Source organism: Mycteria americana, chromosome Z, assembly GCF_035582795.1.
Source record: "Mycteria americana isolate JAX WOST 10 ecotype Jacksonville Zoo and Gardens chromosome Z, USCA_MyAme_1.0, whole genome shotgun sequence".
Lineage (NCBI taxonomy): Eukaryota > Metazoa > Chordata > Aves > Ciconiiformes > Ciconiidae > Mycteria > Mycteria americana.
This window is the reverse complement of record NC_134396.1, coordinates 73,662,060-73,674,982: the sequence shown is the minus strand read 5'-3', so window position 1 is coordinate 73,674,982 and position 12,923 is coordinate 73,662,060. Positions and strand designations below refer to the sequence as shown.

At 38.3% G+C, this 12,923-nt stretch overlaps 1 protein-coding gene across 2 annotated transcripts in view; it reads left to right on the top strand.

Annotated features, from left to right (window-relative positions):
* The window catches only part of EDIL3 (EGF like repeats and discoidin domains 3), a 262,102-nt gene that overhangs the window by 179,204 nt on the left and 69,975 nt on the right, over nt 1-12,923 (top strand). For both annotated transcript variants that reach the window (XM_075527316.1, XM_075527315.1), the window contains one exon: nt 6,347-6,528. In XM_075527316.1, coding sequence (XP_075383431.1) covers nt 6,347-6,528 — 182 coding nt within the window. The remainder of the gene's footprint in view (nt 1-6,346; nt 6,529-12,923) is intronic.

The window sequence follows — 12,923 nt, the reverse complement described above, 5'->3', positions numbered from 1 at the left end:
CCCTGTGCTTTTTGTGGGGAATTTACTATCCTGTGCATTCTACTCAAAGAGCAGAATAGAGAAATTGTCAAACTAGAACTAAGCAAATTAGTCCTGAATAACAACCCTCCATTTCAGACACAGCACTGTATAAAAAAGACCTAATCTGCTTTCAGTGTCTGAGCTGTCGTCTCTACATGCTCCTGTGCTGTGCTGGAAGTAAGTTTTTGCAGACTTGCTCAGTGTAGAAGATCCCTCTGGATGACGATGAGAGGAATATGACCCTCACCCTGGGGACTGCAGGCCAGTGTGGGAAAATGCTGATGGTCAGAGAGCTGAAGTCTCTGTGTGAAGGAACAAGAAAAAGAAATAGGAGGCTGAAGCCTAGATTGCATGGTGGGGAGCTTATGCATGTATCAGCATTAATTACTGCAGTATCACAGGTCATCTGTAATCCCATTGTCCAATGGTGAAGTTGGCGATTGGGGACCATCGTGTCACTGAAACCATGAGAAGGTCCACTGACACCTCTAGTAGGAAGGGAAGTTGTGTCTCCCAGCCATGTCTCTGCAAAAGCACTTTACATAGTATTTATAAAGAAGAAAGGATTTTATCATTAACCTGTCACGGTTGTGAAAAAACAAGCCCTACAGGAACATCGCTGCATTGCATATGGGTATGCATCGATACATTGCATATGGATTATTAGCAGACTGCTAAATTATTGTCCATATCCATCTAACCAGCTGCTATAAAAATAAACTCACTGTTACCTGAAGAGAGCTATTCTTGACAGAACAAACTGGGCAAGGATGTGTGGTGGCAGGAGGAACAAGAAGAATAAATAGGAGGCTGAAGCCTAGATTGCATGGTGGGGAGTTTATGCATGTACCAGCATTAATTACTGCAATATCAGAGGTCATCTGTAATCCCATTGTCAGGGTTTGTGTTCAGCACAATTACCGTGCTATGCTAAGCACAGCCAGTGTAATCTCATTCCAGAAAATGAGGTGCTTGGAGAAAGACAGGATTGCAGATGTCTAAAGCAGATTTGTTTTCTGCATGCCTTCAATTTTGCATCTGTTTGTTTTGATGACGTTAGCTAGAGACAAACCAACAGAGGAAATGAAAGCTATATATTCATGCTGCAAAATCAGGCATGTTTCATCACCAATAACAAGAAATCTTTTTCTTCTGTTTGCAGAGGCATAACCCTCACATTTTCAAGCAATTTTTAAACCATTTGGAGGTTTTACTTAATTTGTGGACTGACATAAATGTAGAAGTCCAAATTAAATATACTCGAGTAACATGTTTACCCAGTGCTATTTGCTTATTAGCTCCTACTGTAGTAATTCTTTATCTTAAAATGGTTTGTCCTTCCCCTATTAAGAGGGGGAATCAGTGACATATTTCCTGATTCTAATTTACTTCTGAAGAGATATCAATGTAAAACACAGTAAGCTAACTGTCATCTTCTTCTGTTTCCTTTTGCATAAATATTTTTGTTCAGCTGGAGGGATTTATTGTCGTAAGAGATAAGGGTGGAAACACAGACCTCATCTTTTGTCTGGGGAGCTATTTGATCCCCATACCCTTGGTCTATAAGTGAAACCTGGACTAATGATCATTGGCTTTGTGGTGCAAAATGGTATGTAATGTTTCAGATCTAGTTAAGTTTGAGATTGTAAAAGAAGCCTTCAAGGCAGTTTTATAACTTCACGGGAGTTGGTGAGGATTCTTAGAACTGAAAAGATATAAATGAATCCTTCACTTTCCCTGTGTTGTCAACCTTTTCCAGCCTTCACTGGATCCATTCACAGTCATGTAGCTTATTGGTACACCTTTACATTCTGTCTTCTTCGTGGACAATGGGGCATTGTGGGCGTCAATTTGTGTTTGATGAGAAGAAGAGAAGCATCAATAGGGTTTTATTTAGTGCATAGCAATTGTCACTGTAGGATTAAACCCAATATTGCTTGAGTTAGTATTTTGCTATTTAATGACACTAAAATAACAGCTCCAGATGACAAAATCTTCCATGTGAATCTGTATCATGAACCTGTCAAGCAGCTTTTTAATTGCTATTTTATTTTTTCTTACTTTCTTGGATCAAGCTGATTGTCATACCCCGGTGTGTTGGCATTAACTAATAAAAATGGTTTTCTGTTTAATGACTGACGTTGACCAGACTGAATTGTACAGAGCCACTGTAGCGATATTATTACTCCCTTGGAGACTGCAGTTTCCCAAGCTGTCATGATTTTTGTTAAATGAACTGTGGATTTAATAGAAGCAGATGTATAACAACAAAATATAATACAGCTTGTATTTGTTCTGCAAAATATGTATCTCAGTTTTCTTTAAAAGACGAACAGTCTCCAAAAGCTGCATTTGTTTGTTTCCTTCATTGTTAGTAGTCAATAGCATATCACAGCCCTTAAGCACTAAAAGAAATAATTGATATCTTAACTTGAAGGAAAGTATTGTTTGTGTCTCAAATCGAGTATCTTGTGCAGAAGCTAGTCCTTTACTAATACAACGTGTTTGATGGAACCAGAGGTAGGTTATTCAGCTGGGAGTTTTCAGGCAAAGTAAATTTCTTGGAAACTTAGAGGGTAATAGCCCCATTAGAGCTTTTGTAAGGAGAAAGCATGACTCACAAATCTACTGGAGTATTTGGAAGAAATTAATGAGCATATGGCTAAGGAAAGTCCATTTGCCGTGCAGTATTTGACTGTCTGAAAATGTGTTCAACTATTTCCCTTCGACTCATAAAAGAAAGTAAACTGAAAAGTTTTCTCGTATAATAATGTCCGATTAAAAATAAAGAACAAAAGGGTGCATAAATGGGCAGTTGTAACAGTGGAAGGAGCTTACTCACAATGTCCTAGCAAACCCTCTGTTGAAATCCTGGCTGTTCAATAAATAAGCAAGATAGCAAAATGTTCTGATAATTTAAGACATGTTCTTAGCATAATTAAAATAGACTGAAGAGTTTTAAAAATATCTTGAAATACAGATTAACCTGGCTATGAAACAGAAGGTTAAATTCAATGTGGCCAAGTTCAAGGTAAGACTACTCAAAAAAACCCTCATGATGCATGTGGAGGTATCTTACGCCTCAGGAAGAGATAGCTTTGGGTGGGCTTCCTCAAGGCCCATCTGCCAGACCTGTGCCTAGGAAATTGCTGAATTCATCAGCTATGGTAAGAGTAGGATTGCATTGCAAGTTCTGTGGTTTGGACCTGCAAGCAGGTCTTGAGCAGGATTAAGCTAAAGCCAAACTTCCCACCATAAGAATGATCTGATGTCCTTCAGGCCAGTGAAAAAAGATGGTCCTCCGAAGACAGATCTTAGTGGTGTGTACATATATATTACTTTGTAAGGCTAATATTGTTTAGAAATTATTATCCAATCTCATATTTCCTACGCATCTCGTGTTGTTATGCTTGAACTGAACACCAAAGTAGAAAGTCTCTCTAATGTGGTAGTTTTAATTTTTAGGAGTGGTAAATTTTGTGTTTAACTCACATTGAAAAACTGACAAACATGACAAACCAAGACTGGAACTGCAATTAAAATAAGAAGCTTGTACAATGAAGTACCTATTCCCTGAAGGTAGAGATTTGCTTTGGATCTCAGGAATAATCCTTCTAAAACTAAAGAAGGTAAACACTTCTGACCATAGATGCTCATAGCTGACAAAGTAGAATTAAGTGCTGTACTTGGCAATTTAACTGCCTTCTATTTAGAAAGGAAAATTCACCTTTCTCTTGTAAGGAATTCACACATATTTCAAGTACCATTTAATGCATCTCAAGCATGAGAACTAACACACCTTCAAATCAAAACTTTCCACAAAGTTCCACACCTTAAACAAAGGATGATAAGCAAAAACAGTGAACATCCACATCTCTTCCAAGTCTGCCAAAGCTAGGTTGTCTGTAGGAGATCAAGGGTCTTGTCATCAAATACACGTTCTTCATTTGAAAATTATCTGCTAAAGCCAAATACCCTTATTCTGGAGCCCACTCAAAACTGGCCCTGACACATGCTGGGGCTCTGTCCTTGTGCACACATTTTTCCCATTAGGTCACTGAATAATGGTAGCATGGTAGCTGGCAGGTGTCCTCATCCCTGTGCTCCTCACCATGAGAGGAGAATATTTATAAAGATTATAGCTGTGTGCTCCCCATCCATATTAAAACACCTGCCATGCCTCTATGCCTCCTTTTTAAGCTCCTCTTGGAAACCTCTCTTCTGTTTTCTCACATCTCTGTTTTTAAATACTTATCAATCTATACCAGCTGTTAGGGGCTGTTAATTTCATGGTAGAGTGGAATCAGTCCTATATGTATGTGTGTGTGTTTGTGAGTTACACAGACGTATAGACACACACGTGTGCACTTTCTTTTCCATCATGAAACAACAAAGACATTTTAATAAGTAAATATAAGAAACTTTTGAAAATGTGCAGTTTTCTTAAGAAAGTAGAGTAGTTTACCTCTGGTTTGCAAGCAGATATGCCAGTTCATACAGCAAAGGAAATCTGATTAGATGAAAAGATTTCAGAAACAGAGCTAAGATTCGGATGGATCTTTCAATTTTTAAGAAACTCTTGACAACACAATGAAAAATTACACTTTTCCAATATATGTGGTTTGTTTGAATACATCCTATATAGTGCCTGCCTATGCAGGGGACAAATAATTTGTTTTCTTCTGGCACTACTACACACCTGGCATAGCAGCAGGAGAGAGCTGCATTTTGTTATGTTTTGTGCAGCATGAACAGAGTTATTAGTCAAGTGCTGAATGCACCGCCTTTATTGTTGGGTGATACGTGACACAGAAAAGTAGAACTAGGACTTTAGATTCTACCTGAGCTTCGTGGACTGTTAAAATTGTGGATTAAATCATCATATGGTGCAAGTCAGTCATTAATTTCAATATTTCATTTAAGCATATCCTGGAAATAAACCAGTTTTTGCATTTAAGAAGTAACAGATTTGGAACCCTACCTTTGTGGGGGTTTTAGTTTATCTTTTCAGAGAGCAAGCATGTGCTTGTCCATGGCCCTTGCTCCATAATAAACTTAAAACTGCAATTTAGTTTATATTCATCTCCATTATCAGTGATACACAATACCCAGGGATTGTATTGCCAGTGACTCCCAGCACTGTCTCCCTGCCTCAGCTTCTGCCAAGAGGAGCAAATTGCACTGGTCACTTTTTCTTCTCTGTACCTTTAAATTAATGAGGAATTAAATTATTTGTGACTTTTTGCCCATATGGTGTAAGGATTTCATAGCAGTGCCATTTCAGAGTTCATTCTCAGGTACTGCTTAAGGTGACACACTGCCAGGCTTCTGAGAAAACCTAAAGTGTAAGTAAACATCTGCTCTGTCCTGTTGTGTTCAAAATTGCTGAAGTGCAGTTGACCCACAAAGCAAAAGATCTTTTGGGCAACTGAGCAAGATTGGCTGCTACAGTATTTCCTGCAATTAGCTTCTTTCTATACTCTGCATCAAAATTGAGTTGAGAAAAAAAAATCTTACTTACTTGAAAGTGGTTGGGGCTATTTAATAGTAGGTAGACTGCCAATCATTTGTATATAATGAATTTTCAAAATTTTCTCTGTTTGGATCGCTCACAATAACTGAATGTTCTTGTTCCTGTACCCAAATGGAGTGGCTTCAGAAAACAATGAATGCAGAAATATCTTGACTTTAAAAAAGATTACATCTACAGGTATATCAGGTGAATAAATTAATGATGAATACCACACACAAAATCATGAACATTTGAACATTACTGTTAAATCCATACTTTGTGGTCTGCTGGTTAGATGTATAAGATCTTTAACTATTTTTAATGTAACTGAACAATATCATGTGTCTAGTTTCATATTTCTAAAGATAACTGCAATAACAATATGTAGTGTATTGGCTAAATGCTAACCTCCATGGCAAGAGCAGCAATGTAGAACTTTCCAGTAATTACAGAATTTTAAATTTGCTTTTAGCAACTATTTCTGTATTTGAATCTAAGGATCATTTTCATTCATTGTATCTGTAAAACCCAAACTCACAATTCTTCAGCTAGAACAAACTAAAAGAAATTGAAGGCTTAATCTATTTCATTAATTTTGCAATGGGAAGAGTTATTTACAAACAATATTTTTGTACCTTTTTTTCATTTCTACAGAAAGAAGATGCTACTAAAGTGCTTTAAATCCCTTCTAATAATGTATTTGACATGACATTTTGGATCTATTTGTGTGCTATTTGTAATTACAGCCACTTGGGACTCAGAAGAGTTGATCATTTCAGTTGCATTCATTTCTTTTCTTGTTTCCGTTTGCAGGATGCTCTGGCCCACTAGGGATAGAAGGAGGAATTGTGTCAAACCAACAAATTACTGCGTCATCCACTCATCGAGCTCTTTTTGGACTCCAGAAATGGTATCCATACTATGCACGACTTAATAAGAAGGGTCTTGTGAATGCTTGGACTGCTGCAGAAAATGACAGATGGCCGTGGATTCAGGTAACAGATGGAGCTGAGGAGGAAAAAAATCTCCTTGATTCAATTGCCAGAGTCACTTAAGAAACTGATGAAGACAAGCGGTAAACTAACAGCTAGATTCTTATTCACTGTCAGAAATGTAGCCTAGACTAAAAGGGACTATTTAGTTGCAAAACAGTAATAATCTCAACTTTACAAATGCACAAATCTTTTTCTTTACAAAAATGCATGCATATGTTCCATTGGGGCTCTAAACCATGGAAGCAAATTTACAAAGACCCTTTTCAAAAAGGAAGCTGCTTTCCACACGTCACGTTTGCTCATTAGGTCCTTAGTAGCATTTAGCAGCAATATCTCATGGTGGAGATACTTTGACACATGCATCCTTCCTTGGGCATAATTGTAGAGTGCTTTAATGTGGGTTTGGCTGTACCAGGGCCTTCAGGAATAGTTTGTCCTCTCTTCTGAGCTGCTCTGGGCTCACAGGTTAAGCATTGTGTGCATCATGCTGAAAGTAACAAGAACTGTTTTAATTAAGGTTGAAATAGCTGTTAGTTCAACCACATCCGTGGGGCTGAAAATACACTTTTTTTTTTTCGTTCCCACTCAAGGATGTTAACACTAGAATGATTCAAATGGCAATGTACTCTTTGTGGACTGGATTTCTCTGCGCCCAGCAAATGACTTCAGTAAAAGTCATGACGCACTGAATATATGAAGTCCTGTGCCTGTATTTCTAATTAAGATAATGATTATCTAGTCATTGCTGTAGCTCTTTACTTTTATGGTGTTTTCTTTTCATGATATGTGAACTGGGCTAAGCTTTGGCATTTTCAGCCGTTAGTTAATAAAGCTGATGTTAGATGCTCAAGGGAAAAGCTTTTGCACTAATAAGTATAGTCAACATGTGCAGAGGGTGCTTCCCTCCCAGCGAACCCACCACAGGAGCAGCAGAAGGTGGTCCTTGCATCTTGTCTACCACCACCGAGTAAGACGAACCGTCCGTATGTCCCTTGGGTGTGTCAGACACAGTCTTCTTGAAGTTACCTTCGTGTACATGACATAATTTCTGTTCATATTCAAGTTTTTGTACTTGTACTTTTGTACTGCCGTTTGTGATTTTCCTGAGCGGTTCCCTGATACGTGGGGGAAAAGCGTACAGGATCACCTGTTCATTTTTCTTGTTTGGAGAGCAGGCACAAACCGGTTTGATGAAGTTTTCTGAAACTGCTGTGGTGGTGCTGGATTTTGTCCGTTCTGAAAAATGAAGCCAGTGTTACTGTTTGTTATTCACTGCAGAGTGAAAACACAAAGGCCCTTCAATGTATCTTAAATCAGTTTTCTTCCGTAGAGACCAGAGGGGTTAGGAAGTCTGTAAAATTGATACATTGAAAAAGAACTGGAAATAATAACGCTAAGGGACTTCAGCAGATTTTCACAGGAGTAGAAAAGCTAATGTAACTTTAACGGATAGTGAAAGAGTCGGTGTTACAGTAGCTTTTGCACTGCTTTAGAGCTGGGCTTTATTAAATGAGCTGGAGAAAAAATTCAGAATCATTTAGCATTGGCTCCCTAGACATGTCTTTACAAGGAGATGAAGTGGAAGGGGATGGCTAATGGTCTGTTGCTTCCACGTTTGTACTTGGCAAAGCCACCACCCACCGTGGAGGTGGCTGTCCAGCAGGTTTCTACCCAGACCAGAATTATGTCCATCTTGGACTTTGCTCCCAGGGAAGTCTTCCCTTTGCTCTTACGTGGAAGGAAGGTTGGACCAATGGAGAAAATGTGTCTACAAATCTCAGCCCGTGGCATCAGGTTTGAACAGTTTGTTCTTTTTTGGAGTTAATGACCTAATTTAGGTAGTGCCAGTCCCATGCAGCTTATTCTGTAATGTTGACAGCCGTAGTATGTAAGTACGTTCTAGAAGCTAATTAAGTGATATGATTAATGTGTACTAAGCACCTAGCATTCCCTTCTTTTTCTTCTCATTTTTCTTTAAAAATAAACTTTGGCTATACTTTTCACAAAACTTGCCAAGTATTTAATTTTTTTTTTAGATCAGAGTAAAATTAAAAATACTCTTTGTAATTTAAAAACAGAAGTTTGAATCTTGAGAGGATTTTTTTTTTCCTTTTCTGAAGACTTTTCTCCTAAAAACACCCGGGAGCAGAAAATCTAATTTGTCAGGGAGATGATACTTGTAGAGAAAAAGTGCTTTGTAGTCTTCTGCAGAAACCCTGTTTTGATTTGGCAAGGACACAGACCTCCACAAACTCACACTTTATGTGCTGCATAGTAGTTCTTTACAACAGAGCACTGTCTTGTTCTTCAAGCGTGAAATACACTGTAAGAGACAGACACTGCCTGACCCTTACATGGGTGAACAGTTTCTGTTGAGAGAAGAGGAGAAGCAGAAATCCCGTATCTTATTTTTGTACAGCTTCTGTAATGGCCAGGGAGATACTTCGTAAACATTTGTGGAAGGTTACAAAAAGTCAGCCCACTCTGATCTGTGCTAAGTTTCTGGCTACCTTCCTTCTTGTCTCGTGGGAGAAATGCTCCCTCTAACAACAGCCTACTCTGAGTTTTTACTTTCTTTATTTTATCACCAGCTTCTTCCCAGATCAAACTGTGAGAGGTCTGCATATGGGACCTTTTCCATGTTGGTCTGAGCGACAAAGTAGCTGGTCCAGAAGATGACTCCTGAAAAACAGTGTGAAAGTTTGGCAGAGATTAAGTGGAATGTTATGAAGCCAGAAGCTCCATTTTTAGAAATGTAAATTAACATTTAGCGCAGTGAACCTAAAGCAGTAGCCTGTTACCCTCTTACAGTTTCTGATGCTAGATAAATTCTAAAGGAAGCTGTGTATAATGGGCAAAGTCCCCCAAAGTATAATTATGTACAGGCCTGTAGCTATTTTTGCCTTGTTCCATCATTATCAATTTTCTTTGTCATTTAATTTATTTATATGCAGCTTGGCAAATGAAAGGTTTGAGTGCTTTGCTTATAACTCACTTGTAATGAGTGCAGAGTTTTTTTCTCTAATCTTTCAGGTGTCTGACACACATGAACTAATTAGTATGCAATTTCATTTTCCTGCATTCTCCCAATGAAATGAAAATTGAAATTGCCATTTTAAATTTACACTCTCAGTAAGTAATTAGTAATGGCACTACAATGCTTGTAATTGGCTTGTGATTTAAAGGGTCAGTGACCATGTTTTTGAAAGCAAATTAAAGTCAGAGTAAGTCATATCTCCCTTTTAAAGTTCTTCTGACCTCTGTTTCTCCTCATAGGTTGGCTGTGATAAAATAACACGTGTGTATACTGTTTAACGCTTTATTAGTGACACTAACTTTTAATGTTTCCAAATACAATAAGAAAAAATCCCACACTTCTATTTTTCATTAATTGTTCCTGAGATATAACCAAAATGGTCACTTTGCCTGTTCTGTTAACAAGTCTTTTTTGTCAAAACTCCTTTTTTGTCAAAACTCCAAAAACCAGAGCACTGGTTTCTCTTTTCCCTTTTGTCCTTTTACATTCATGAGTGCAAAATATGCTGTTTGGTTTTATTCTGATTCCGCTTCATCTATACTCCTTTCTTGCACATATCTATACTTTTCTATTCATACCTATATTTTCTCAAGGCAGTATGGATCAGAATAGAGATGGCCATGGGCAGGATTGTTGTTTCTATTCTCTCTCTACCATATCCAAAGTCATAATAACTGCTAATCTCTATCACAAACCTGCTAACAGGACCTTCTAAATGTTACTCCTCTCTAGTGATTTCTAACCTAGAGATCCATGCCGATACTTCACATCTCTTCTTCTCTCCCAGTTTCACCACCCAAACCTAATATTTCTTAACTCATTTTTCCCCTACTCATGACTGGTTTCCCTTTCCTTCCCTGAACTATTATCCTTTTTTATATCACTGAAGTTATTATTCCTGTAATACACAAGGACTTCAGCCATGGTAGATATGCCAAAAATGCATAAACTGGAATGTCGTGAAGAACACTGTAAGACAAGATAGAATAATTTGGTATAACTAGCAATATAAGGACTGGCCTACAGTACCGAAATCCTAAGTCATGCAGTTAAAATCTATAAGTAACTGTGGAAGAAGGATGCATGTTGAGGAACCATACTCAGGGATGAGAGAGCAAAGTGGGTGAATGTTGTCCTGTAAGATAATAGTCCTGCTTCTTTAGACTTTTAGAGTAGGTATGGTCTTTTTATTCTGCAAATAATACCAGTGCAATGGGTTCTCAGTCTATAGATGAAGCTTCCTAAATGTTAATTTGCCCAGTAACAGTAAGACCTATACCGCCTACGTCAGGGAGCCTGGAGTGGAGAAGGAGCTCACAGCAGAGCTGCAGTGGCTCCTGCCACTGCATCGCAGGGCAGGCTGGGCTGGGTTGGGTCGTCAGCGTACCAGGGAATCCTACGAATATCAACCTCAGAAATACCTGGCAGTCTTAGAACAAAGTAAGAAGGCGAGTAAAGGCATAGAAGACGTATAGGGTAGAAGGTGTCAGATTTAAGGCTAGACAGCAAAAATCTGGGTGTACAGTGAAGTCTGGTAGGAAGCATTACACAGCAAAGATTGGTACAGTTGGCAAAGATGATGTTTCGAGTCAGGAGGGGTCAGGGAAAGTTTTGATTAAGGAAAGGATGGGATAAATTTGATTTCCTGGTCCTGGCTGTGGCCAGTTGATTAAGCAAGGAGTGGAAAAGATCAGTGCCGGCTGGTTCCTGTGCAATTGCTGCTGTTGCACCGTGACTGAGCTATCACATCTGAGAAAAAGAGATCCCTTAATTTCTGCTCGTCCCGTCAGTGTGATTGTGGAGAGGATCCCTCTGAAGAATGTGCCTGATGATGCAATAATTTTAATGGTGTACAAGAGACTACCAGCTCTTTTTGAAGTGGTTTGTGGCCTTTTGGACATGGAAATTGTTTTTACAAGGTCAGTGTTAATCCACAGCCACCAAAAGCAGATTTGGGCATACCTTACATCTGGAAAATATTAAAAAAATGAACTAATTACTGTATATCATACCACTGTGTGGGAGCTATGATTGAACACCTGAACTGTTGCTGCAGACTGTTGTATATAAATGTAAGTTATTAAGTAGAAAAAAAAAAAAAAAAGCTATTTTGTTATCCCTTATTAAAATAGCAGGAACTGTTTCTCCAGAGACATCAGTATGGTTACCAATTGATTTTTAAATAAGTTATTAAAATACTTAATTTTATGACTGTGAGAAGGAGGAAGATTCATTTACAAAACAGCTAGACTGCTCAGTTTGGTTGCAGAATCAAAACATGGGAAATAAGGTTGGTTCGGATTGAATAGTTGGCTTTTTCCCCCTAGTTTTTATTGCATACAAAAATATCCAAAATATTTAGTTCATATTTTTATACTTTTTTGCGGTCGATTTTTGAATGTCAAATGTAATTTCAAAATGGAAAAGCTAGAAGTCTTATTTAGAATATATGAAAAGAGCATTCTAATTCTAGGAGTTTTCTAATTTCTTCCCTAAATGTCTTTTCTGAAACTATATGCTAAAGTTCAGATGAAACTCCATATTTTGAGATACAACAGTTTGATAGAAAAAGTGCCCAACTTCTAATTGCTAATTTGAATATATTAGTATTCTAGTCCAAAATAAAATACATCAGGTTTTGTCATGGTTTAGCCCCAGCCAGCAACTAAGCACCACCCAACCGCTTGTTCACCCTACCCTCCCCCCTGGGTGGGATAGGGGAGAGAATCAGAAGAGCAAAAGTAAGAAAACTCATGGGTTCAGATAACAGTTTAATAATTGAAATTATTATTAATAATAATAATAATAATAATAATAATAATAATAAAGAAAATAACAAGAGAGAGAGAGGAACAAAACCCAAGGAAAAACAAAAAACGAAGTGATGCAACCGCTCACCACCCACTGACCAATGCTCAGCCCATCCCCGAGCAGCGATCGCTGCCCCCGGCCAACTCCCCCCCAGTTTCTATACTGCCCATGACGCCATATGGTATGGAATAGCCCTTTGGCCAGCTGGGGTCAGCTGTCCTGGCTGTGCCCCCTCCCAGCTTCTTGTGCACCCGGCAGAGCATGGGGAGCTGAAAAGCCCTTGACTTAGTGTAAGCACCGCTCAGCAACAACTAAACCATCAGTGTGTTATCAACATTATTCTCATCCTAAATCCAAAACACAGCACTATACCAGCTACTAGGAAGAAAATCAACTCTATCCCAGCCAAAACCAGGACAGTTTATTTACTTTTACCTTCTCAGTGCATCTGTTTTAAATAATACTTTTTTCTTTTTTAATAACTTTGCACAGTTTTAGGAAAATTTCTTCATTATGTTTGTTGAAACTCTGAGTAAATAGTCTTCCT